Source organism: Lynx rufus, unplaced genomic scaffold (assembly GCF_022079265.1).
Source record: "Lynx rufus isolate CCGP_SWC_20201006 ecotype Redwood Valley unplaced genomic scaffold, mLynRuf1.p SCAF_37, whole genome shotgun sequence".
Classification (NCBI taxonomy): domain Eukaryota; kingdom Metazoa; phylum Chordata; class Mammalia; order Carnivora; family Felidae; genus Lynx; species Lynx rufus.
Window position 1 is genome coordinate 3278483 of NW_025814853.1, and position 27765 is coordinate 3306247.

The following is a 27765-nucleotide window of genomic DNA, read 5'->3' on the forward strand; positions in this document are numbered from 1 at the left end:
TGGGGCCTTCACCCTCCCAAGGGGTAACTCCAGAGGGCACACCAGGGCCCCTTGCAGGATAGCACGGCCCTGTGGCTGCAACTCCGGTGCCCCCTTGGCAAGGGCTCCCTCACACGTGGCCCAAACGTCCCTATCGTGTCACCGTATGGAGGAGGCAAGGTCATACCCGGAGTGGCAGAGCCAGGACTGTGATCTCCCACTGGACCCTAACACGGCATGCCAGAACATTCCTGGGTTGTCTGGGGTACGGCCTCTCCGCTGCCTCCCCCCAGCTCGGGAGCCGTCTCCGTGCACCGTGGCAGGTACAGCTGGATACACTAGAGTGACTGTGTCTAGGAAAAACGTAAACCAGTAATTGTGCTAGCGTACAGGACGCGTCCCTCGCCCCCACGCAAGGTTAGGGCTCGAGCGTCAGACGAGTCAACACCACACTGACCAGGCACCCGACGGGACGCGGGCGCCTCTCGGAGAGGGAGTCCCGCTCGCCACCGCCACGGTGGGCTCAGCTTGCCTACCAGACGATAAAAACCGCTAATGAACACCTCCCTTCCCCTCTGCTCCCCAGGCGGGAGCTCACACACAGGGCCGCCCCGCGACAGGCAGCGGAGGCCGATTCTAAAACGATGGCTCTGGGTTTGTAACATACAGTTCTTTTCCCTTGACGGATACAGAGTACGACAAAATTAGTCACTTTTATTTAAAAGAAACATTACAAATAAGTGCAAAATTAAATTTCATGATTAAATACACACAAAAGTATAACATGCATACTTTACACTGAAACCCACATACAAAGTTAGTTGATTACATGACAGTAAGAGAACAGGCAGAACAGAGAGCTGCTCCCGCAGACGTTTGCTACCTGAAATCAAAACCGTGAAGTTAGGTTTCTTGAAAGGGAATTTCAGCAAATTAAATACATACTTCTGGGAGTACTAACAACATAGAGCCCATAACCTGTGTTAGTTACCACGTTAGAAAACGGTACTGCGTGCCTTTCCTTCCCGTTAGTGTACTGCTACTCTCCCCAACGACCGACCGACCGACCGACCGACCCGAGGCGACGGCCAGGGTCTCCTGCTCCCGCCCAGACGAGGCCTGCTTTGCCCAGATGCCCAACGCTTCCCTCCACCTCCTCCGGATTCCGTGACGCTTTTCTCGGGGACTGATTCTGAAAGTCTACACGTTACTGCTCCCGACACACAAGAGGGACACTCAGGAGACCGCAGGGCACACAGAGTGCGCTGCTCCTGCCTCCATCCCGACAGAAAGACAGGGACGCGGGCACAAGCACGCGCACAGCCACGCCACAGGCTCACGACAGGCACGGAGACCAGGACGCGGGCTCACAGGGAGATGCCCACCCTGCGTTCTCCAACACGGCTGTGTCTCTTCGTGTTCAGACAGGAGAAGGAATCCCCTTCTCCTTTTCTAAGGCAAGCTGCTGGTATTATTATTCTATTGAAAAATCTGGTTGTAATGTAAGAACTAACATTTACACAGTTGCTCATTTCCCCACTACAGACTCAGTAAAAATGATGGGATCTGTTGCCAAAACAAATTTCGATTTGTCCACCGTTTTCTCAACCCAGTCCCTATGTGTGCACGGAGCCCCCAGGCGCACGGGGGGAAGAGGCGGGGGGGCGCGGCGGAAGCACGAAAGCATCACAGCTGAACTAAAGGAAACAGGCCAGCAGCCGGGCCCGGGCTGCTCACGGCCACGTGAGTGTCTACGCTGCCTCGATGATTATTCCTTCTTTAATACTGGAAATGGGAAGCCCTGCTCAGGAAAACAGACAACCACAGAATGGCTTCGGGACCAAGGTCCCCGGGCAGTCCTGCCGCCGGCACCAGCCCCGGGAGTCTGAAGGGCACACTCAGCGCTTTGGCGGCGGTCGGCCGTGGCTGTTGATTGCACTCCTGACGGAGAGTCACAGCTTGTCATCGGTCATTTCTAGAAACTGCGCGTAGACGTCCCGGATGCACTCCCCCTTGGGGTTGAATAGGAATTTGTAGTAGCTGCCGTCTGCACAAATCGCTGAGACAGAAGGAGACCGTTTTACTCATGTGTTTCTCTCCTCAAAGTTCAAAGCAAACAGACCTCACTGAGAGGAACCGTGAACGGCCCTGCTCTGAGCAGCCGCTCAGGGTGACTGTGGGCGACAAGGGACCCCGTTCCTGGCTGAGCACACACGTGGCCAGGAACCCAACCTGCTCTAGGGTGGTTTGTGTTTCCCACTTATGTGCGGAGGGGGAAAACCTTGCCCCCACATCTTCCTGGGAAACCCTAGAGGGCAGGGGGCTGGTGTCCCCCTACACAGCTGTGCAGACCCTGAGTGGGACCCCTGCGCCCCAGGAGAGCGAGCACGGGCCAGCCAGCGCCAAGGACCACTTACCGATGACGGCATTTGGCTCTGTTCCAAAGGCACAGATGCACGGAGAGCCTGAGGGAACCTGAAACTTGGAAAAACTCCACTTGGAACTGAAGTACTTTGGAAGGAAACTGGCTGAGGCCAGACTAGGAGGTGAGGAGACACAGAAAAGGGAGGAGAGAAAAGGCAGTTATGTTTCCATGACGAAGGTGAAACATGGCTCCCATACAGCCCGAACCCAGATACTTTAAATTCTACTTTTCCTTTTAGTTTTACTTCTCACATGAAAAAACTAAGCGCTTCCCAACGGCTTAAGATAAACCTGGAAACCATCAGCACCAGAAGGTGCAGGTATCTGCGGCCAGTAAACGGATTTGCTGAATGTGACAATAGCCGCCAGGGCGCAGGTCCGAGTTCTAAACCACAGGAAAGGTGACTGGATCCTGGTCACACACTAAGCAGCTAAAGACAAGCAAGCAGCGATGTCCCTTTTAGCATCAGGTACTGCGGACACTTGAACAGTGAGCGGGTTAGGGACACCAGCCCCCAGCAGTCGGAATCCCGGGTATAACTTCTGACTCCCACAAAACTTAACTCAGGGCCTACTGGCGACCAGAGGCCTTACCGATTAACACGATTTGTACGTTGTGTGTATTACTGTATTCTCACAATAAAGTAAGCCAGAGAAAAGAAAATCCTCCAGAAAAATGCACTTACAGCCCTATGCTGTACCCGTGTGCACGTGGCCCGCACGGACTCTCAGGGTGTCAGGTGGGTGGTGGATCGGGGCTTCGCTCCGAATGTGCCTGAGGGAGGGACCAGTCCTTTCAGCTCTGGGAAACCTACCTGGACTGTTTATTCCTTTTTGGATCTTCGGCAGCAAAAATGTGCACTGTGCCGTGGTCACTGGACACGCAGATGAGGGACGCATCCGGGTTGAAGTTGATGCTGCAGAGAAATCAGATGAAGCTCTGGTTTCGTGTGGCTGCAGCGGAGCCCGGCCCCAACCACAGCGCCACAGCACGCGAGCTGGTGCCTTGAGCCTTCCGGAATGAATTCCGGAGAGCAATGTGAAGCACCAGCACCCCCACCCGCCACCCCCCGCCCCGGTGCTCTCCGTGGGACCACCCAGCGTGCCACAGCTGGGCCCCTCCTTGGGTGACATGGAGGGGAAGGGGCTTCCCGTAAACCCATCCTGAGGCCCTGCCCTGCCCCGCCCCCGCCGCCCCCCCCCCCCCCGCCCCCGGCTGGAAGGGCCGTGAGAGCAGAAAGGAGGGCCCGCCACCGCGGGGCTGCAGGGACACACGCCCCGAGTTCATGTAAGAAGTCCATGTTTATCTCACAGACCCAAATGCTGCTCAGCACCTGCCAAGGCCACAAATGCAAAGAAAGAACCACCCACGCGGGGGACTGCCACCGCGGTGCCACCAACACCACAGGGCGCCCAAGTGACTACAGGGGAGCTAACAAGGGCTCCGGTGTTTGCCTTAAAAGACCACAGCTTATCCTAGAGAGAAGCCGGAGCAGTGATGGGCTTTAGTCCTGACTCCCTCAGCCACACAAGGCCCCGTATCGATGAGGTCGACCCCGGGCAGTGACGGGCCTTCTTACCAATAAATATTAGCTGCTTGGGATCCTCTTCGCAGTTCCTGGATCAAATGCCCTGATGAAGTATCAAATATTCTTATAAGGGTCCCCTTTGAAAAACAGCGAAGCGTTTTATTGTCATTCACAACTTTTTAGTTTTTTGAGATGAGTATCATACTCACAAACCCATCAGCCCATACAAGCCCTTCCCAAACCCCCACACATGTAAAACTCAACCGGCTCCCTCTGTCCTGCTGGAGAATTCGTTGGGAGCTGTCCAGCCCGAGAGCACCGGGTAGGAGCCAGCCCCCTGGGCACCAGCCTTCCACTAACCCCCCCGCATCTCCCGCCCTGGCAGATGCCTAAGCGACTGCCACAGCCAGGCTGACCTGCTCCTGGAGCGGTCAGTTCTGTGCCTAGAGATGCCACCCTCACCAGGACTCCCGTGGCCCGCTGGAAAAACTAACGCTAACTGCTGCCAAACAGAGGAGGCTCCACCAAGTAAAAGGCTTTTCAACTGCAACGTGATTCCTGAGAGAAGGTGGCCGAGAACCCACAGGGAAGGGCCAATTTTCGGCGGGGCCCACAAGTCAGGTCCCCGGAGTGCAAGCGCCGCTGCGGCAGGCGCTCGGCTCCATCAAGGAAGGGACACACGCTTACTTTCTCGGATGCGGTTGCAATTCTTGTTCCCTGCAGGTTGAGAGCAATGCAGCTCAGGACGCCCTCGTGGGCAGGAATGTCCACGGGCGGCTTCTCGGTGCTGGCCAGGTCCACGAGCTGCACGTGGCCCGTGTGGGTGCCCGGGAAGGCCAGGAGGGAGTTGTTACTGTTGGGGCACAGGACGCAGAGGCCTGATCGGAGACGGAGAAAACCCATCAGGGACTCATGACTCTAAAAGCCACCACTTTCCCCAAATAAAACTTGCTCTCTGCCCTGTAGCTCTCAAGAAGAAACAGTAAGACTTCTCTATGGGTTTCCATTTCTATCAGAATCACAAAATCTTTTCACTGTAAAGGGTGTACCAGAAGACAAAGCTAACTCCTGTGAGGCCGCCTCTTAACTGGAAACATCTGCTGAACTTGTTCTTGAATAAACTCTGTCAAATGTCTGTCTTCCGTGGTGCCAGCTACTGACAATACAAAACTGTGAAATCTAAAACCTCCATTAACAATTGCATAAAACAACCAAAAAACTTGGGGATAAGTTTAACAGTGCCTGTATGAGACACTGCAACACGATGTAAAAGAAAACCAAAGGTCTGACAGACGGAGAGAGCCTGATCTGATCTACTGCGGTCACAGCCACAACCTACGTCCCCATGCAGGGTCGCGTGGTCACAATTACAGCCTCTGCAGGCTTCCTGAAGAAAGGTGATACTGAAAGTTATAAGGAACAGCAAGGCCAAAGAGTAGCCAAATTTTCTTGTAAAACAAGAACAAAATCGGAAAACTTACACTACCTAATTTTAAGAATTATTTTAGAGCTGCAGAAATCAAAGCAGTATGGTACTGGCTTAAAGACATACCACTGGAACAGAATAAAGAATCCAGAAAAATCTTACACTTACGTGAGTAACAAAAAAAAAAAGTCTTCTGGGGCGCCTGGGTGGCGCAGTCGGTTAAGCGTCCGACTTCAGCCAGGTCACGATCTCGCGGTCCGTGAGTTCGAGCCCCGCGTCAGGCTCTGGGCTGATGGCTCAGAGCCTGGAGCCTGCTTCCAATTCTGTGTCTCCCTCTCTCTCTGCCCCTCCCCCGTTCATGCTCTGTCTCTCTCTGTCCCAAAAATAAATAAACGTTGAAAAAAAAAAATTAAAAAAAAAAAAAAAAAAGTCTTCTTAACAAATGGCACTAGAAACTGGATATTCACATCGAAAAATACAAATCTGGGCCTGTGCCTCATGCCATACACAAAAAATGGATTAAAGATGTAACTTAAGATCTAAAGTTCCTAGAAGAACATGTAAATGAAAACCTTTGTTTTGCACAAAACCACAGACCAACTGAAGTTATCTGCAGAGGTGGTAACAAAGAGCCTTATCTAGAAGGTACAGAGAACTACAACTCAGAAGATGAGGAGAGGAAGTGAAGACCCCTCATAAAAGATACCAGAATGGCGATAAGCCACATCACCGTCCTCAGAGAAATGTAGAGGACGCCGCGGGAGACACCATTACCAGCCCCAGGTTACAAAGAGGGACACAGACACGTGCCGTGCCGAGGCAAGGCCTGCTCCAGCTGGAGCTCTCCTGGATCACCAGTGGGGACACCAGAAGAGACAGCCAGACCGTAACTACGGTGGGACCCCACCACAGTGCTCTTCAGTATCTAGCCAAGAGAAATAAAACTCTACCTCCACGCAAAGACTCGTGCGTGAATACTCACAGCAACTTCCGTCCGTAACAGCCAAAACACTGGTGTGGATAAACAATCTGGGATGTCCACACTATGGAATGTTACTTAGCAAGGAAAACAAGCATATCTACTGAACACATGCAGAAATCCAAAAAGTACCGTAAGACACCAAGCGCATCTGAAAAGGCACAACTGGAAGGACAGGTGGGCAAGGGGACCGCCTGAAGAAAAGCTTTTGGGTGATGGTACCGGTTTGTCTGCACTCTGGTGGTAGTTACACAAGTGATTACAAAGACTAAATATTACCAAATAATAAACTTGAAATGAGTGAGCTTTAGGGGCGACCATGTGGTTCAGTCGGTTAAGCACCTGACTCTTGATTTCGTCTCAGGTCATGATCCCCTGGTTTGTGAGATCAAGCCCCATGTAGGCTCTGGGCTGATGGCGCGGAGCCTGCTTGCAATTCTCTGTCTCCCTCCGCACCCTCCCCTCTCAAAAATAAACATTAAAAAAAATGAATGAGTTTTGCGTATATTAGACCTCAGTAAAGCTAGAATTTAAAAAACCTAAAAATTTTAAAAAGAAATTAAGATGCTATAACGAATAGCAAAGTCAGTCACCTGTAATCCCTGCTCCAGAACAAAGGAGGGAAGAAAGTCCCTCAGAACTCAGTAAAACCCCAAAACCGCGGCCCACCAAGGAGCTCCTGAATGGCTGGCAACGACCGTGAAAAAATCCCTCGACCTCCACTCCCCCCACTCCCCTGCCCCATGACTGTGATACAAGAGGGTCTCAGAGGCACTGCCTACCAGGCCAGTCTCTGGAGTGAGCACGTGGCCGGGAGAGCCTTCCAGGAGGAGGTGGAGTGGACCGAGGGAAAGGGTGAAGAAGGAAAAAAAGAGGAGCCTGTGTCCGTCAGGGTTCGCCTGATGTGCCTCAGGACCCATCTCACCAGAGCAATGCCACTCAAATAAAGACCGGCCGGAGGACAGGGCACCAAGCACAGGTCTGCGTCCACCCGGACGGAACGTGAAGAAGCCGATTCCCATCGATGACTCTGAATTTCTTACCTTTAGGGTTATAGCAGGTTTCAAAGACATGCAACTGATGGGGATTATGTGTAAATGTAAACACCTTAATCATGGAGTCCAAAACAACCACAATTCTGGAAAGAAAAAAACAATCAAGATTCCTATTCCCAAAAGTGAAACTCAAGCATCCTGTGACTTCTGTTCTTATCATTTTGAAGCTTAGAACAAACACCACATACGAAAGTATCCCTCTTGAATCAGAACCCCCTGCAGGTGTGATCTTTGGAGGTGACCAGTGAGCACCGAGGGGTGTGGCAGGCGCTGACGAACGAGGGCCTCCTACCTGGCTGCAGGCTGCCCAAAGGACCTTTCTGAGATTTAAAGACATTTTTGGATAATATTTCACCCAGAGTAAGAACCAAGCAGCAATCACAGGGCAGAAATCATTTCTCTATACGCTCTTAGATCTGTCTTGACAATTTAAAATGTTGGGAAGATCCCTATTTGGCTCCAGTCTTTGCCTTATTAAAGGGCCCTAGAGACCGACATTCCTGGAGGTCACAAACCTAAGAGTGCAGGTCTGACAGTCGCTATTGCATTCACTTTGTTCAGCACCTCTGCCCTCCCACACTGAGGATATGAATCATACCACATTAAGATCCAAATTAATGAAACTCCAGTAAGAACTTCTCTGTTCTCCTGAGGGCCACGAGGACAACAGCTCAGAGAAGCGACTTCCAACAGGTAAGATCAACGTCACCTTCTCACTGGGGAGTCTCCCAATTTTCCTTTACCTTCAAAGGGGACATTTACTGAGGCAGCCTTTGGAAAAGCTGGACTCAGAAGGGGGCAAGTCCAGGCTCCCCCTGGTTCCCAGTGGGAACATGCTGGACGGGGACAGGTCTCTGAAGGCCTGAGCGCCACCGGGGACTGCCGGCTTTGTCCACTGACAAACCGCTTCTGTGCCAGCCCTGGAAACCCATAAAACTCACACCTTCTTTGCAGCAATACAAATAACCCTACGTCCTTTGGTCATGAACTACCATCATCACATCTGAAGACGACGTTTTCCTAAACACACTTTTTCCTTCAGTATGAAGCATTTTAGACGTTTCCAGAGAAAGCAACTAATCCACTTTTAAAACTTAGCAAACCTACCGATCTCGCCGCAGTTTGACTGCTTTGACTTCTGTAGAAAACTCTATTTCAATAACAGTCTTCTTTTTCAGGTCATCCCAGATCATCACTGAAATTTCAGAGAGAACTTATGGGTACACCAATAAAGGGAGGGCACTCTGAAGGGGTCCTTCCCCCTCATTCATCTCCGAGCAGGTGGACGTGCCGCTCTCCTGGTGCCCGGTCACACACGGCCAGACGCCTGCGCTCCACCACTCGCCACGCTGTCTCTGGTAGCAGGGTGTTCACGCACCCCCCCCCCTTCCCTTCCAGTACCCGGCTGGCTCCACACCACCCCCTGCAGCCGATCTCCCTCCCCCGCCCTTGTGTACACGTACGCACACTGACACGCACGCACACATGCACATGTACGCACAGACACGCACACACACCTCCTCTGCCAACCGCGCCTGGTTTCCAGGTGAACTTCCCCCACCCTCGGTTCCACTGGACTGAGCCAAAAGCAAGCCCACCCACAGTTACTGCTCAGGTGCCAGACACACACCTGAATCAAGAAAAGAAAGGCTTCAGTTTGAACAGATAAAAAAGCATGGCCAGGGATTTCTCTCACCCCCACCCCACCGTGCCTGCTTCTTCTCACACCACGGTGCTTGAGGATGTACTAGCCATCTGCATCCCCAGGGCCAAGGACACGTCCAGACCTCTGAGGAGACAGAGAGCGGCCAGCCCTGTGCCGGGGAAGAGGTGGGGGTACACAGTCTCCATCTCCTCCATCGGTCTCTTGCAAAGCTGTCTAGGAAGGGTGTGAGGGGAGGGAAAGTAAGCTTTCTCAGCAGGTCACGGGCGGGCCAAGAGTGGAAGGGAAGGAATGTCTCCCCCGAGGTCCTGACACCACGGCCAGCTCGCGTCCTGGACGTGGAATTCACACGGAAGTTTTGCCAGAGGGACCCAGTAACCTCAATTTCAAATCAAGAGAAAACACGTAGAACTACCAAACTTCCGTCAAATTATTCACTAATGAAGAGGTTAAAACTAACCATTCAATGGGGCGCCTGGGTGGCTCAGTCGGTTGAGCATCCGACTTCAGCTCAGGTCACGATCTCGCGGTCCATGAGTTCGAGCCCCGCGTCAGGCTCTGGGCTGATGGCTCAGAGCCTGGAGCCTGCTTCCGATTCTGTGTCTCCCTCTCTCTCTGCCCCTCCCCCATTCATGCTCTGTCTCTCTCTCTCTGTCTCAAAAATAAACATTAAAAAAAATTAAAAAAAAAAAACTAACCATTCAAAACTGAAGCAGATTTCTGTTCTAACTCCTTTCAAATACCATCTTGGATTGGTAAATCCCTTCATTTAACAAATCCTGACAGTGGGCTCCTCCTCAAAGGGCAACGAAGCAGCAGCACGTTAAGTGGGACAGAAGCTCAGTCAATGGACTCACCTCACTGAAAGAACAGCCTCCTGGGAAAAGGGCATGTCTACTCTTGAACTCATAAAGCAGGTCAAAAGTAAACTTTCCCTGGTCTGCAACCTAACACCAAAAAGCCTCTGGCCCAAACCAGACAGAACCCAAAGATGAGCCACATCAAGGGTGTCACAAATCCACATGAACTCTATTTTCAGAAATTTCTCAGGGTGCCTCAGCGGCTTCATTGGTTGAGCGTTTGACTCTTGATTTCGGCTCAGACCATGATCTCGAGGTTCGTGGGTTGAGCCCCACATTGGGCTCTGTGCTGACGGTGCAGAGCCTGCTTGGGGTCCTCTTTCTCTCTCTCTCTCTCTCTGCCCCTCCCCTGCTTGTGCTCTCTATCAAAAATAAATAAATAAAACAAAGTTAAAAAAAAATTTCTGGAAACAGCATGAGAAAGGCCTAGGGCCAGCAGCTTGATTTCTCACTCACAAAAGGAAAGTGACCAGACCCAACGCCCTGAGCAGTGAGAAAAATCCAAAGACCTGGGTTGACGTTCAATTCCCCACGGCCTCCAAGGGTTGTGAGCTGCCTTCCTGGTGTGCCGGAAATCTGAAATGTTCTGTGCAGGGTTTTGCATGTCTGTCTTTTAATATAGTTCCCGACAGCAAAAGGTACATCCACTAATTCTGGAGTTCTTCTTCCGTCCTCCGAGCTCCTGACTCAAAAAAGCAAAAAAAGCCTCCCTGATCTGCCCGAACAGCACCGTGCAGTCTCAGCTAGAACTCTCCCGGTCACACTGTGGCCACCAGTCTGCTCCAGTCCTGTCTTACTGTGTTTCACAAACACCCTTCACGTTTTAACACCATGTGTCTTAATGTGTAACTATGAAAGTATTAAGAGTAAATTCAGGAAGTAATTTTGACATTATTGACAAAAAATTCTTAATCTTACAAAAGCATAAACAGACCAAGTTCTTTTTTAAAAAATGCCTTCAGCACTCTACAAAAAGTAAATTTAAATTTTACTCAAAATTTCACAGGGCGCCTGGGTGGCTCAGTCGGTTGGACGTCCGACTTCGGCTCAGGTCAGGTTCTCATCACCTATGCTGACTGCTCGGAGCCTGGAGCCTGCTTCGGATTCTGTGTCTTCCTCTCTCTCTGCCCCTCCCCCACTTGTGCTCTGTCTCTGTCTCTCTCTCTCTCTCAAAAATAAACTTTAAAGCCAGACTTTTACACTCCCATTTCTTTGCGCACACACACACAGGTTTACATACACACACAGACTTACACACACACATATACACACAGGTTTACACACGCATCAAAACAACACCCTTCAACCTAGAGCCAAGGGCCAAGGTGGTTTTTGTTCTACATGGCAACAAAATCAATGTTTCGGTGAGTCAATGGCTCTTTGTAGGAAAAATAACCTTACTACACTTTGCTTTAAAAAGAACTTGTAACATTTAGGATACCAACCCACAGCTGAATGCTCTGAACAAAATGGGGTCCAGAGGCACAGCACGACCGTACGTATTTAGCCGACGTTAATCAACAAGCATGTGCTTTTTGTTGATGAGAACAAGTGACCCTTGTCACACACTTCCCCTGGGAGTGGCGGAGACAAGACTCACTCTTTCTAGATGATTCTTGTTAGCGACCAGTCCTTCATACTTCACAGGCTACCAGGGAAGAGCAAACATAGCCACAAACACAAAGATGTTCTAGACAGTTCCAGACATCACTACACGTGAGGCATGGTTAGGAAGCACACAACCACTTTACCTTTGTTAGGAGGGTATTTTGGCTTTTTCCCACCACCGACTAAGGCTAAATAGTTGCAGCGAAACAACATTTCAACATGGCCGACTCCTCCTTCTAGAAATTCTGAAATGATAGTAAAAACAAGTTAGTACGTGGATCTTACAATTTAAAAAGAGACAAGTAAACGGTGCAGATGTCGCAGTCGGCATTTACATACCTGACTGTATGTGTCTGTACAGAGAGATCTCTGACTGCTGTCAGCGACCAGATGGGTGGCTGGTGGGGACAGGGAGCGAGCCGGGGGCTTTGGACTCCTCTCCGCAGCCGGTCCCCATGAGCCACGCTTCTGCTCTAAGTGCGGAGCACACAGCACCCTAACAAGCCAACGCACCAAAATGTATGAAATGTCTAAACTCATATTTTAAGGGGCAGCAAGACATCTAAGCTCTAAGAAAACACACTAATTGCTTTCATACAAAAGCAGTTTACCACTTTAAACACCTCTTCCACTGAAGTCTCAAATGCTCAAAAATGTCTGTGAATTACATGAAGAGGAAACTGCCAGCAGGTTTTCAGAACTCCTCCACAACAGAAGAGGACGAACAACGCTCGCTCAGGGAAGGCGATGGGGACCTGCTGAGAGTCTGGGGCTCACAGAAGCAAACCCCACTCTGGACCTTTTTTTTTTTTTTTTTTACATTTATTTTTGATAGAGATAGAGCACTAGTGGGGGAGGGACAGAGAGAGAGGGAGACGTGGAATCTGAAGCAGGCTCCAGGTTCTGAGCTGTTAGCACAGAGCCCGACACGGGGCCTGAACTCACAAACTGCGAGATCATGACCTGAGCTGAAGTCAGACGCTCAACCGACTGAGCCACCCAGGCGCCCCTGGACCGTTTCTATTACAGAACACAACCAGCCCATCCAGTTCTCTCCAGCTCTCCACTCTGGTCAGCAAGGACCGGAGCTCCTGGCACCGTGAGGGCACAGCAAAGGGCAAGAGAGGAATCCGAGCCTCTGAAAGTCAGAAGTTAACACAAGATCAACTTCTACCTGCTCAGTCATGGCTTTTCAAGATGATTCCTAAGCTCGTCAGCTCACTCTTGTAAAGTTCAAGGCCTCGTAGAAACCCTAGAAAGGACGAACTATCTACTTGATGCTGAGCAACATGGGATTGAACTGCATGGGTCCACTTATATGCAGATTTTTTTTTTATAAATACAGTCAGATACTGTAAATGTATTTTCTCTCATGATTCTCTTTTTTTAAGTTTTATTTATTTAAGTGATGTCTACAGCCAATGATCGTGAGATCAAGAGCTGGATGCTCTACTGACTGAGCCCTTCTTACGATTTTCTCAGTTAACATTTTCTTTTCTCTAGCTTTACTGTATGAATACGGTGCAGGATGCATATGATGTGCAAAATATGTGTTAAATTGACTTTATGTTACCAGTAAGGCTGCTGGTCAACAGTAGACTATTACCGGTTAAGTTTTTTGGGGGGTCAAAAGTCACATACAAATTTTCGATTATAGGGGGGAGTGGGGTGAGTGTGTGTCATCACCCCTAACCGTGTTGTTCAGGGTTAACTGTAATATATTTATACAAGCATCTGGTGTCCTTTTTCTAATTTTTCCCCTTCAGATAAAATCCTTTAGGTATAATTAATGAGTCAAATATGTGAAATGAACACATTTTGCTAAATTACCCTACAAAAAGATCCTACCAACTTAAACTGTACCGTTAAGGTTATGAAGCAAGGTCATGGAAAGGTCTGCTTCTCCACGCCTTCAGCAAAGCTACACGCTAACTTGCTAACACCCCCTCATGGTAATCGGTTCACCCCCCTCCACTTCCCGTGCCTCCCGTTTTCCTCTAGGCCCTTCATCTCGGGACGTGCTGGGGTGACCACATGAGCACGAAGTCCATGTGAACTTCTGTGACACTAGACAAAAGCAAGGATTAAGGCCCCAACACACTGTCAGGTCAGGCAGGCTGCTGGACTGGGTAACGTCGGGAATTGTGCACAACAGGTCACCTCTTATTCCCAGATACTTGGTGGGTCACACTCCTATTCACGACTGTGCCCCCAGCCCCAGCGTAGCACCAGACACTGGAAGGCATCTGACCACCACCCACGGGGCCCAAACACAAGCAGCCCTCACCTGCACTCCACCTCAGGCACGTGGTGTTCTTTCTAGGTCTCTGTCTCCTCTCTACTTCCCCACTTATGGCTGCCAACATCACATGTGTGAACACTGGTCACAGGGAGGGAACAGCGGGCGGCACTGCAGACGGGAAATCCTCTGAGCCCTCTGCCCACCTTGCAGACTGTGCAAGCTCGCTAAGCATGAGCTGTACAGGTTCCAATCATTTCCACACTGCGGGACAGTTGTGTTTCCAAATGAATAGCGAAGGTAACTTTTCACTAGTACTCCGTGTCTCTATAAATCACTCACTGGGTACCATATTTTATCCAAATTTATCATTCTTGAACCTTCTTTCTAGCATACGCTCAGATGTGAATCCGAGTCCTACACTGGGACCCCACAGCATTATTATGAACACCCTCCCTGGGGCCCCACGGCCTTCCTGGAATGAAGCAGAGCCGCAAACCCGCCACTCCAGGTGTGAGACGCAGCACCTACAACACATGCCTGGGAGGGACAGAGCGAGGGGAAAGCTCCCAGTCCCTGCCAGCGGTGGGCACACCTGGAAGGGACAGGGCAGGGCCAGTCTCACCTAGTCAGCGCCAGTCACACTGGAGGTAAGGCCGACAGCCCCAATGAGGGGGGGGGAGGGTGTGACCACTAAAATGCAGGCACACTTCCTTCCTCCTCATTGAGGAAAGGAAACTACCAAGATAAAACAGGAACAAGGTGCAGCCTGTTTTCTGTTGAGTTGTAAGTTGCCAGAAATGTAACAGCAGACCAACCGGCAGGTGCACAGGGGTGGGGTGGCTTCATTAAAATACACCTTGAAGGGGAGCCTGGGTGGCTCAGTTGGTGAAGCATCAGACTCTTGATTTCAGCTCAGGTCATAATCTCACAGTTCGTGAGTTCGAGCCCCACATCGGGCTCTGCATTGACAGCATGGAGTCTGCTTGGGTTTCTCTCTTCCTCTCTCGGCCTCTCCCTCATGCTTGCACTCTCTCTCTCTCTCTCTCTCTCTCAAAACAAACAAACATTAAAAATAAATAATAGCGGGGCGCCTGGGTGGCGCAGTCGGTTAAGCGTCCGACTTCAGCCAGGTCACGATCTCGCGGTCCGTGAGTTCGAGCCCCGCGTCGGGCTCTGGGCTGACGGCTCGGAGCCTGGAGCCTGTTTCCGATTCTGTGTCTCCCTCTCTCTCTGCCCCTCCCCCGTTCATGCTCTGTCTCTCTCTGTCCCAAAAATAAATAAACGTTGAAAAAAAAAATTTAAAAATAAATAAATAAATAAATAAATAAATAAATAATAGGGGCACCTGGGTGGCTCAGTCAGTTAAGTGTCTGACTTTGGCTCAGGTCATGATCTTGCGGTTTGTGGGTTCAAGCCCTGTATCGGGCTCTGTGCTGACAGCTCGGAACCTGGAGCCTGCTTCAGATTCTGTGTCTCCCCCTCTCTCTGCCCCTCCCATGCTCACGCTGTCTCTCTTAATAATAAATAAACGCTAAAAAAGTTTTTTTTAATTTTTTTTTATTAACGTTTTATTTATTTTTGAGACAGAGAGACAAGAGCATGAACGGGGGAGGGTCAGAGAGTGAGGGAGACACAGAATCGGAAACAGGCTCCAGGCTCTGAGCCGTCAGCATGGAGCCCGATGCGGGGCTCGAACTCACAGACTGTGATATCATGACCTGAGCCGAAGTCGGACGCTCAACCGCCTGAGCCACCCAGACACCCCAAAAAAGTTTTTTAAATAAATAAATAAATAAGATGCACCATCCAAAAGCTGTCCCATAGTTCAGCAGAGCAGCAAGAGGGAATGATACATGCCGTCAGCACGAACGACATCAGCAAACCCTTCTAGAACTCAGACTCTTAGATGGTTCCTGTCTACCTTTTTATAAGAAATCCTGAATCTGTTATAAAAGTTTCAGCAATTAGGAGACAGCTGTCAATATACTGCTAATGACTCAACTTTGAAACTTTGAACTCCAAGTTTCTGGGTCACTCTAAGTAAAAAGTATCCTGAGATGTGCAAGTCAAACTGTTTGAAAGTACTTTGTAACTATTTATCCATACAAAGGAGAGTTGTCTTAATTCACTAAGCAACCAAAAATAAGTAAAAGTCAGAGACTTAGAAGGCTGCCAGGAGACTCCCATCAACGGCCTGGACCTCTTGCGGATTCATTCTCTAAGAGCTCACTACTGCTGGGCTGAGAAATTATGAGCACAAGCTTACACAGCAATAAATATGTGTGCGAGGCACTCCTCTGTGTATCTTAAGCCTTGTAATTCAGTGATCTTCACAATAACCTTAGAAAGTAGACAGTTACCACCTTAATTTCACACAAAGAAAGCGAAGCCAGGAGAAGGTGAGGCACCTGCCCAAGGCCACACAGCCGTCTAGTAAGGGGGGCAGAGCCAGATTCCACCTCAACAAGGAGGGTCCGGTATCTAAGCCCTTACCTACCAGCCACACTGTCTTTCTCTAATAAATTAAAGTCATAGACCTCCACTTATAAAACGAACTCCTAGACAATAAAGCACCACTTACTGTCTTACATGGCAGCGTAGTCGTACAAAGACTGTACTTGACAAAGGGATTCCGTTGCCGGAAAGATTTCTGGAAATCCTTGATGTTGGGTTATTAGTTATGAAAATGGAAGGGGGGCTCTCTCGTGGAGCACCAGGATACAGGAACTTCCTCTTACAAATAAGAAACAGTTCTAGCGGCAAAAAATCTAGCATCTGCAATGAACGAAAACCAAAACCCCAACTGCAGGGAAGAAAAGGGATGTTTCTCATTTTCTATGATTTGTCCGAGATTTGTTCATCTGTCGGCAGTGCTTGATTCTCCCAGCAAGTAAAGACCAGGAGACACCAAAAGCTTAAGAAAAATACACTGGGGGAAGAAAAACTGAAAAAAAACTCTACCTGTAAAATTAACATTTTTTCCTGTCAAACAGTAAAAAGACCATTATCTTAATATTACCAATAGAAGTCCTGATTCTATTTAAGTTCACTTAGAAGCTTCTGAAAACTTGTATTCCACAAAAACATAATTTAAGGCACTGAAATAAGTAAACAGAAGCAACTATAATTTATTGCTACAGAAAATATTTCCTAAGTGGTCATTTATCAACAGTTAGGCATTGGGGCGCCTGGGTGGCTCAGTCGGTTAAGTGCCAGACTTCAGCTCAGGTCATGATCTCACGGGTTGGGGGTTCGAGCCCCACATCAGGCTGAGCTGACAGCTCAGAGCCGGGAGCCTGCTTTGGATTCTGTGTCTCCCTCTCTCTCTGCCCCTCCTCTGCTTGCGCTCTGTCTCTCTCTCTCTCAAAAATAAACATTTTAAAAAATAAAATAAAATAAATTTTAAAAATAAAGAGTTGGGCATCCCATGTGCTGAATTCAACCATCGTGTGAGCTGTCTGCAATTTTACGCTCAGCAGGACGAGTGAAGACAGCCTGCATCAACCACACTGTGCTCTTCAGGACAGCCAGCAAGGACTGAAGACAGGGCAGACACACACGAGTTTCAAAGTTCACATTCGCCAGAGAAACCAGCGTCGGGCCACACCCGGTGCATCACCGCTGGATCCTGGCCCCACAGAGCTGGGCACTAGTGGCAACTTGAAGAAAGAAGAGGACAGCCCCACCCAGGCTGACGCAGGGCCAAGAACCTCCTAGCTACCTCCCAAACCAGCCCCTCCCCCATCGGTAAGGGGACACGTCGATTCTTTGAAGGTTAGAAAACAGGAGAAACCAGGAAATGTCAGTCACTCCTTACCTTGCTTCTCCTTTTCTTTCAGTGGATCAGTGTTATAGACCCGGAATCCGTTTTCCATCCCACACGCAAAGCATCCTGAAGTGTGAGAAAGGCCGGTTAATCATCTCAAAGGGGTCCCAGCTAAGCGCCCTGGGACTGGGACCGAACCGGCAAAAGCAAGGGGTCCAGAGAGAGCAGCCGTTCCTAAGAGCTCCCGCAGATGCTCTGACCCCACGGGCGCAGTCTGCACACGCCACAACTATCTTCCTCAGGGCCGTGCGCACACGCGCGTGCGCACACACACAACGTGCACAGCCTAGCACGTTTCCAGTCTCTCATCTAACACGATAAAGAGCCTCCGGAGTCCCTCCAACCTCCTCCTGCAGGGCTTTCTTCCCGAAGGCCAGCTCCGCCTGAACTCCTGGTTCCGTGACAAGTCGGCCAGCTGCCGCCACGGCACATTTCCAACACCTGCCTCTCACTAACGCTCACCGCTGGCCTCCCCATCCTGCACACCTGTCTCCGGTGCTGTCGACCTGGAGAGGCGAGGACAGAACAATAAAGTCCACGCCTCCCGGAGGACAGCTGCAAGCGGGAATCCCAGCAAGCGTGGACACTCCAGACTGGAGCAGGGGCGCGGACTTCCAGAAGGTGGCCTGAGGTCTCCCACGACCTCCTCCCACCTGTAGACAAGCTGAACCCTTAAAATCCTGTCAAGGTCACTGTGAGTCCAAATCACACACCAGGTTGTTAACGGTCCAATTAACACCAACTAAAACAGCCAACGTGGCAGAAAACACCAAGCAGTAAGTGGGTGTAAGGGCATGGGAACTCTCAACCTGGTGGACGGCAAACCAGCAGAACCGCTCTAGAAAGCTGTTTGCGCCAGGTACTACAGTCGTCAACTCTGCTCCTTGGCGGATATACCTTGCAGAAATGACAACATATGTTCACCAAAGGCATGCGTTCGACTGTTCACAGCAGTGCGATCATACACCATTAATAGCCAGAAGCTGGGAACCTACCTAAATGCCCCCTCAAGTGGTGGACTGAATTAACTGTGACATATTCACACACACAAAAACACTATGCATCAATGAGAAGGATCTATAGCGATACTCAGCAATGTGGAAAATATCTCACAAACATCATGCTGAATAAAAAAAAGTCAGGAATAAGGGGAGTTTGGGTGGCTTAGACGCTTAAGCATCCGACTTTGGCTCAGGTCATGATCTCCCGATTCATATGTTTGAGCCCTGCGTCGGGCTCTGTGCTGACAGCTCAGAGTCTGGAGTTGCTTCAGATTGTGTGTCTCCCTCTCTCTCTCTCTGCTCCTTCCCCGCTTGCACTGCCCCTCTCTCCCCCAAAAATAAACGTTAAAAAAAGTGTTTTTAAACAAATCAGCAAGAATGATGTACAGAGACAAAACTAATCTAAGTGGCTGGAAGTTAGACTGAGCCAGTGGCTGGAAGGATGGCCAGGCGTTAATGGTCCAATTATGTTCAGGTATGTTCAGTTTCTTAACCTGGGTGCTAGGTTCAGTTTGGAAAGTCATCAGGTGAAGACAGGGTACGTGCACTTTTCTGTAAGTACGGCATACTTCAGTAAAAAGTTAGAAGGAAAAGTATTCCGAACACCAAAAGTTGGAAACCCTCTCTGAGAAGGCCAGGCATCATCCTTGCTGTCTTCACAGGCCTCTTCCCCAGAGAGGAACCATCAGCCCAACAGCTGGTGACCCCACACACCCTTGGGTTAGCTCTAGTGGTGCAGAAACAGGGCGTCGGGATCCCTGAAGGGCATTCTTCTATAGACAGGCGCGCCTTGTTTCATTTTGCTGCACAGACATTACGTTTCTCACAAATCCAAGATCTGTGGTGACCGTGCCTCAAGCAAGTCTGTCAGCACCATTTTTCCACAACCTTTGCTGGCTCAGGTCTCGGTTTCACATTCTACTAATTCTAGCAATATTTTGAACTTTTCCATTATTGTATTTGTGATGGTGACCTGTGACCAGTGATTACAAATCACCAAAACTCAGATGATGGCTAGCATTTTTTAGCAGTGAAATACTTTTGAATTAAGGCATGTACGTTGGTTTTTTAAGACATAATGCTACTGCATGCTGAACAGACTATAATATGGTGTAAACATAACTTTTAGAAGCACTAGGAAATCAAATATTCATCTGACTCACTTTATTGTAACAGTCCCTCTACTGCAGTGGTCTGGGACCAAACCTGTAATGTCTCGGAGGTGTGTCTGCACAGACTACTTCGTACAGCCCACATGCAAACACAGCCCTATTTCCTGTAACCACAGTGAAGTAGCCCAAGGAAGTCAATCTGTGGCCTCAGGTCTAGGTCCAGGCAGAAGCAAGTGCTCTATGTAGACAAGGGTACATACTCAAACATTTGTGTTTCCCAAAGGAATAGAGAGAAAAATAGCCAGCCAACTTAAAGAAATGTACATCTCGACACTTAAGAGTCTTGAAGAACACAGTGCAAATTATCTTTAGAAGTTCGAATATTTAAAATCATGAATGCCCTTTTAAAAATGTTTTCTTGTTCACCTGAAATGAATGTAACACTGTGTGTCAACTATATTTCACGTAAGAAAATTAAACAAACAATGATTTCTAAGCCAAAAGTTGCAATGAGAGTTTAAAATGCTTAATGAAAATTAGGGGTAACTGTACGGATCAGTCGGTTAAGCGTCGGACTCAGTTTCGGCTAAGGTCACCACCCTGGGTTCCAGCCCTTATACGGCTCTGTGCTGACATCGCAGAGCCTGCTTGGGATTCTCTCTCCTTCTGCCCCTCCCCCATTTGTATTTGAGCTCGCTCACTCTCTCTCTCTCTCCCTCCCTCCCTCAAAATACATAAACTTTAAAAAAAATCGTGGGGGCGCCTGGGTGGCTCAATCGGTTGGATGACCCACTCTTGATTTTGGTTCAGGTCAAGATCTCGCAGTTCATGAGATCGAGCCCCACACCAAGCTCTGAACTGGCAGTACAGAGCCTGCTTGGTATTCTCGCTCTAAATAAATAAATAAACGTAGGGGCGCCTGGGTGGCTCAGTCAGTTGAGCGCCTGACTTCGGTTCAGGTCATGATCTCACAGTCCGTGAGTTCGAGCCCCGCGTCGGGCTCTGTGCTGACAGCTCAGAGCCTGGAGCCTGCTTCGGATTCTGTGTCTGCTTCTCTCCTGCTCGCTCACTCTCTCTCTCTCTCTCTCTCTCTAAAATAAAATAAACATTAATAAATAAATAAATAAATAAATAAATAAATAAATAAATAAATAAACAAACATTAAAAAGATAGATATTGAAACAAAAATACTCAGGGGCGCGGGGGGTGCTCAGTTGGTTAAACATCCAACTTCAGCTCAGGTCATGATCTCACAGTTTGTAGGTTCGAGCCACCCATCGGGCTCTGTGATGACAGCTCGGAGCCCGTTTCGGATTCTGTGTCTCCCTCTCTCTCTGCCCCTCCCCTGTTCACATTCTGTCTCTCAAAAACAAACATAGATTAAAAAAAATTTTTTAAGCTATGCAAAAGTTAAAAACCAGCATAAGTAAAAACAAAATGTAATAAACTCAATTATCTGGCATAAGTTTTTATCATAGAGAATTAATCCGAAGATAACCAGAAGTTTAAGAGTAAGGCTTTTATTTTTTTCAAAAACACTAACTTTACTTACAAACTGTTACAATGAAATGAGCTGGGTTTACAAAAGGGTATTTTTTAGGCAACTGAAATAGATCCTTTTAAGAGCCACAATTGTATTTTAAAAACAATCTTGGGGGCACTTGGGTGGCTGAGTTAGTTAAGTGACTTTTTTGGCTCCGGTTATGATCTCATGGTTGGTGAGCTCCAGCCCCACATCGGCTCTGCTCTCTCACTGCAGAGCCTGCTTAGGATCCTCGGTCTCCCTCTTTCTGCCTCTTGTGCGCGCGCGATCTCTCTCTCAAAAATAAATAAACGTTAAAAAAAACTTTGATGAAATCTTTATAAAAATACTATAAACTTCACTGGTTTCTCAAATAGTATCATGAGTCTCAATTCCTATACTGAAACGTAACACACAAACTCCTCACCCCACAGCAAGGCAAGTGGGCAAGAACGATCCTCTGGCACTAAATGACCTCAAGTCACCCAGCCTTCTTGCTTCTGTAAACAGGAAAGGCGCGGCACAAGTGTTTACAGTTACCTCTCCCCCCCCCTCACTACTGGAGGACCAACTCTTTCCACTGCAGACGGTTTTGAAGAGTTGTTGTATCACTGTTAATTCCGTGGTTATCCAAACCCATTAAAACCCTACTGCCCTCGTCTGGTAATCAAACCCCAAAGCGTCCAGCCACGTAACTGTCCAACGTCCGACACCTGACCGCAAACTCACGCCTCGTTCCTCAGGAACACGTTCTTCCACAATCCGCGCAATCCTGCCCACTGGAAACCAGCACTCAGCCCACAGCACACACGCCCCCACCATCCACCTGCCACCTCCTCCAAGAACCCCTCCACGAGCTCAGAGCCAGCTCCCCCCTCAAGAACCCCTCCATGAGCTCAGAGGCTGGCTCCTCCCCAAAAAAAACCCCTCCACGAGCTCAGACACCAGCTCCCCCCCACCAAAGAACCCCTCCACAAGCTCACAGGCCGGCTCCCCCCTCAAGAACCCCTCCACAAACTCAAAGCCGGCTCCCCCCCCCCAAGAACCCCTCCACAAGCTCACAGGCTGGCTCCCCCCCCAAAAAAACCCCTCCACGAGCTCACAGGCCAGCTCCCCCCCACCAAAGAACCCCTCCACAAGCTCACAGGCCAGCTCCCCCCAAGAACCCCTCCACGAGCTCAGAGGCTGGCTCCTCCCCAAAAAAAACCCCTCCACGAGCTCAGACACCAGCTCCCCCCCACCAAAGAACCCCTCCACAAGCTCACAGGCCAGCTCCCCCCAAGAACCCCTCCACGAGCTCAGAGCCTGCTCCCCCTGCCAAGAACCCCTCCACGAGCTCAGAGACCGGCTCCCCCCACCAAAAACCTCCTCCACGAGCTCAGATACCGGCTCCCCCCCTCCAAGAACCCCTCCACAAGCTCACAGGCCAGCTCCCCCCAAGAACCCCTCCATGAGCTCAGAGCCAGCCCCCCCCCAAGAACCCCTCCACAAGCTCACAGGCCAGCTCCCCCCCTCAAGAACCCCTCCAAGAGCTCAGAGCCGGCTCCCCCCACTAAGGACTCCTCCACGAGCTCACAGGCCACCCCCCCAAAACCCCCTCCACGAGCTCACAGGCCAGCTCCCCCCCTCCAAGAACCCCTCCATGAGCTCACAGGCTGGCTCCACCCCCCCCCAAGAAATCCTCCAGGAGCTCAGAGACCGGCTCCCCCCACCAAGAACCCCCTCCACGAATTCAGAGACCGGCTCCCCCCCCCACCAAGAACCCCTCCACAAGCTCACAGGCCAGCTCCCCCCAAGGACCCCTCCACGAGCTCACAGGCCGGCTCCCCCCCCCCCAAAAAAAACCCTTCCACGAGCTCACAGCCCAGCTCCCCCCCTCCAAGAACCCCTCCACAAGCTCACAGGCTGGCTCCCCCCCCAAGAACCCCTCCAGGAGCTCAGAGCCTGCTCACCAACACTCCCTGCCAAGAACCCCTCCACGAGCTCAGATACCGGCTGCCCCCCCACCAAGAACCCCTCCACAAGCTCACAGGCCAGCTCCCCCCAAGAACCCCTCCACGAGCTCAGAGCCTGCTCCCCCCGCCAAGAACCCCTCCACGAGCTCAGAGACCGGCTCCCCCCACCAAAAACCTCCTCCACGAGCTCAGATACCGGCTCCCCCCCTCCAAGAACCCCTCCACAAGCTCACAGGCCAGCTCCCCCCAAGAACCCCTCCATGAGCTCAGAGCCAGCTCCCCCCCCCTCCAAGAACCCCTCCATGAGCTCACAGGCTGGCTCCACCCCCCCCCAAGAAATCCTCCAGGAACTCAGAGACCGGCTCCCCCCACCAAGAACCCCCTCCACGAGCTCAGACACCGGCTCCCCCCCTCCAAGAACCCCTCCACAAGCTCACAGGCCAGCTCCCCCCAAGAACCCCTCCATGAGCTCAGAGCCAGCTCCCCCCCCCAAGAACCCCTCCGCAAGCTCAGAGCCTGCTCCCACAGCCAAGAACCCCTCCACGAGCTCAGAGACTGGCTCCCCCCACCAAGAACCTCCTCCATGAGCTCAGATACCGGCTCTCCCCCTCCAAGAACCCCTCCACAAGCTCACAGGCCAGCTCCCCCCTCAAGAACCCCTCCACGAGCTCAGAGCCGGCTCCCCCCACCAAGAACTCCTACACGAGCTCACAGGCCATCCCCCCCAAAACCCCCTCCACGAGCTCACAGGCCAGCTCCCCCCCTCCAAGAACCCCTCCATGAGCTCACAGGCTGGCTCCACCCCCCCCCAAGAAATCCTCCAGGAGCTCAGAGACCGGCTCCCCCCACCAAGAACCCCCTCCACGAATTCAGAGACCGGCTCCCCCCCCCACCAAGAACCCCTCCACAAGCTCACAGGCCAGCTCCCCCCAAGGACCCCTCCACGAGCTCACAGGCCGGCTCCCCCCCCCCAAAAAAAAACCCTTCCACGAGCTCACAGCCCAGCTCCCCCCCTCCAAGAACCCCTCCACAAGCTCACAGGCTGGCTCCCCCCCCAAGAACCCCTCCAGGAGCTCAGAGCCTGCTCACCAACACTCCCTGCCAAGAACCCCTCCACGAGCTCAGATACCGGCTGCCCCCCCACCAAGAACCCCTCCACAAGCTCACAGGCCAGCTCCCCCCAAGAACCCCTCCACGAGCTCAGAGCCTGCTCCCCCCGCCAAGAACCCCTCCACGAGCTCAGAGACCGGCTCCCCCCACCAAAAACCTCCTCCACGAGCTCAGATACCGGCTCCCCCCCTCCAAGAACCCCTCCACAAGCTCACAGGCCAGCTCCCCCCAAGAACCCCTCCATGAGCTCAGAGCCAGCTCCCCCCCCCTCCAAGAACCCCTCCATGAGCTCACAGGCTGGCTCCACCCCCCCCCAAGAAATCCTCCAGGAACTCAGAGACCGGCTCCCCCCACCAAGAACCCCCTCCACGAGCTCAGACACCGGCTCCCCCCCTCCAAGAACCCCTCCACAAGCTCACAGGCCAGCTCCCCCCAAGAACCCCTCCATGAGCTCAGAGCCAGCTCCCCCCCCCAAGAACCCCTCCGCAAGCTCAGAGCCTGCTCCCACAGCCAAGAACCCCTCCACGAGCTCAGAGACTGGCTCCCCCCACCAAGAACCTCCTCCATGAGCTCAGATACCGGCTCTCCCCCTCCAAGAACCCCTCCACAAGCTCACAGGCCAGCTCCCCCCTCAAGAACCCCTCCACGAGCTCAGAGCCGGCTCCCCCCACCAAGAACTCCTACACGAGCTCACAGGCCATCCCCCCCAAAACCCCCTCCACGAGCTCACAGGCCAGCTCCCCCCCTCCAAGAACCCCTCCATGAGCTCACAGGCTGGCTCCACCCCCCCCAAGAAATCCTCCAGGAGCTCAGAGACCGGCTCCCCCCACCAAAAACCCCCTCCACGAATTCAGAGACCGGCTCCCCCCCCACCAAGAACCCCTCCACAAGCTCACAGGCCAGCTCCCCCCAAGAGCCCCTCCACAAGCTTAGATACCGGCTTCCCCCCCCCCAAGAACCCCTCCACAAGCTCACAGGCCAGCTCCCCCCAAGAACCCCTCCACGAGCTCAGAGACCGGCTCCCCCCCTCCAAGAACCCCTCCATGAGCTCACAGGCTGGCTCCACCCCCCCCCCCAAAAATCCTCCAGGAGCTCAGAGACCGGCTCCCCCCACCAAGAACCCCCTCTACGAGCTCAGAGACCGGCTCCCCCCACCAAGAACCCCCTCCACGAGCTCAGAGACCGGCTCCCCCTACCAAGAACCCCCTCCACGAATTCAGATACCGGCTCCCCCCACCAAGAACCCCCTCCACGAGCTCAGAGACCGGCTCCCCCCACCAAGAACCCCCTCCACGAGCTCAGAGACCGGCTCCCCCCACCAAGAACCCCCTCCACGAGCTCAGAGACCGGCTCTCCCCACCAAGAACCCCCTCCACGAGCTCAGAGACCGGCTCCCCCCACCAAGAACCCCCTCCACGAGCTCAGAGACCGGCTCCCCCCACCAAGAACCCCCTCCACGAGCTCAGAGACCGGCTCCCCCCACCAAGAACCCCTCCACAAGCTCACAGGCCAGCTCCCCCCAAGAGCCCCTCCACGAGCTCAGAGACCGGCTCTCCCCACCAAGAACCCCCTCCACGAGCTCAGAGACCGGCTCCCCCCCCACCAAGAACCCCTCCACAAGCTCACAGGCCAGCTCCCCCCAAGAGCCCCTCCACGAGCTCAGAGACCGGCTCTCCCCACCAAGAACCCCCTCCACGAGCTCAGAGACCAGCTCCCCCCACCAAGAACCCCCTCCACGAGCTCAGATACCCGCTCCCCCCCCACCAAGAACCCCTCCACAAGCTCACAGGCCAGCTCCCCCCAAGAGCCCCTCCACGAGCTCAGAGACCGACTCCCCCCACCAAGAACCCCCTCCACGAATTCAGATACCGGCTCCCCCCACCAAGAACCCCCTCCACGAGCTCAGAGACCGGCTCCCCCCACCAAGAACCCCCTCCACGAGCTCAGAGACCGGCTCCCCCCACCAAGAACCCCCTCCACGAGCTCAGAGACCGGCTCCCCCCCTCCAAGAACCCCTCCAGAGCTCACAGGCCGGATTCCCACCCCCCCCCCCACCACCAAGAACCCCTCGACAAGCTCAGAGGCCGCAACCAAGCTCGCCCTCCTCCCACACACATCTCGGGCCTACTTCCACCGCCCACCTGTGACACCACAGTCGACACCTGTGGACAGGTCGGACCTGACCCTCAGCGCCGGGCAGGGCGGGGGCGCAAGGTAAACACGCGCCGGCCGCAGCGAGGCAGCACCGACTACTGAAATCGAGTTTCCCAAAAACGGGGCCTACGGCACTTTCTCGGGTTCCCCTCAGACACAAAACTTGCGAAGCTGCCACGCAAAAGCCCTCAGGAGTGTGTCCCCGGGCGGCCGCTGTCACCCGGCTCCTCCCGGAGGCAAAACCCTGGCTCCGCAGCGGGGGCAGCTCCTCGGATCCGAGTTCCTCCCCGCCCCTCCCGCCCGCACCCTGCGGGCCTTCCCGGACGCGGCTGCAGGGCTGGCTTAAACCACCCAGGGGGCCTCAGCTGGAGTCAAAACTGGGAGGAAAGCGCGTTCCCTACCCCCCCCCCAAGGCTTCCCCGACAACCAAGTCCTTTGATTTCACTCGGCAAGACACGCCGGGGTAGCTCACGGGCACGCTCCCGGTAATCCGACCGGAAAGGCGAGGGCGACCTCAGCCCGACCGGGCCGCTGGGCCGCGAGAATCGTCGAGAGGCCCAACCCGCAGCGGACAAGAAAGCAGGCGTTGTCAAGCCACCACCGCTTACGTGGAGACCCTAAACGAGTGCGGGAAAAAGCGCGGAGTTCGAAGCAGACCCCAGTGTGCGCCGTGAGAAAAGCCCCGGGTAGCCGAAGCCGGTGGGAGCCCGCAGGGCCCTGAGCGAGTGGGTGCGGCCGCGCCCGGAGCTCCACGGAAGTCCGGAGGGGAGCGACCCCCCCCCCGCCCGGGGTGCCGCCTCGGGGAGAGGGCCAGTGGGGACGGGGACTTCAGGGGAGGCCAGGTCAAGGGGGGGGGGTGGACGTGAGGGAAGGGGACCGGCCGGGTCGGAGGGTGTCGGGGGAGGGGTCAGAACCGGTGAGGAGCGTCCGGGGTGGGAACGTGCCGAGCCGGCCGATGTTCGGGGAGGGCCGGTTGGGCCCGGAGGTGGGGGGGACCTCGGGGGAGGGGCCCGGCTGAGTCGGGGGGGGGTCGTCGGGAAGGGACCTGACCGGGTGAGGAGCGTGGGGGAGGGGCCGGCCCGATCCGGGGACTCCGGAAAGAGGCCGGGTCGTGGCCCGGGCGCGCGCGGAGGCGCCCTCACCGTGGTCCTGGTTGAAGCCGGCGTAGAGCAGCCCGTTGCCGTGAGGGTTACACGGCAGGAGGTTCATGGCGCCGCCGCGAAGGGTCCGCCGCTCCTCAGCGCCGCATGTCCTCGGGGAGGCCGGGCGCTGGGGTCCCGTCTGCCCGGCGGAGGCCACCGCGCCGGAAGCGAGGGGCG

At 52.7% G+C, this 27765-nt stretch overlaps 1 protein-coding gene across 4 annotated transcripts; it reads right to left on the reverse strand.

Annotated features, from left to right (window-relative positions):
* Window positions 1-666: 666 nt before the first annotated feature.
* WDR45B (WD repeat domain 45B) lies at window positions 667-27765 on the reverse strand. 4 transcript variants are annotated; one of them, XM_047093911.1, is made up of 10 exons: window positions 27589-27765; window positions 17583-17657; window positions 11667-11768; window positions 8500-8587; window positions 7381-7475; window positions 4620-4810; window positions 3984-4069; window positions 3219-3320; window positions 2397-2518; window positions 667-2038 (listed from the first exon to the last, which is right to left on the reverse strand). In XM_047093911.1, the coding sequence occupies exons 1-10, from the start codon at window positions 27653-27655 to the stop codon at window positions 1932-1934; spliced, it is 1035 nt and encodes a 344-aa protein (XP_046949867.1). In that variant the 5' UTR covers window positions 27656-27765; the 3' UTR covers window positions 667-1931. The 4 variants fall into 4 exon arrangements, with proteins under 4 accessions (XP_046949867.1, XP_046949868.1, XP_046949869.1 ...); XM_047093912.1 differs by lacking the exon at window positions 27589-27765 and adding an exon at window positions 27055-27582; XM_047093913.1 differs by lacking the exon at window positions 27589-27765 and adding an exon at window positions 26434-27036.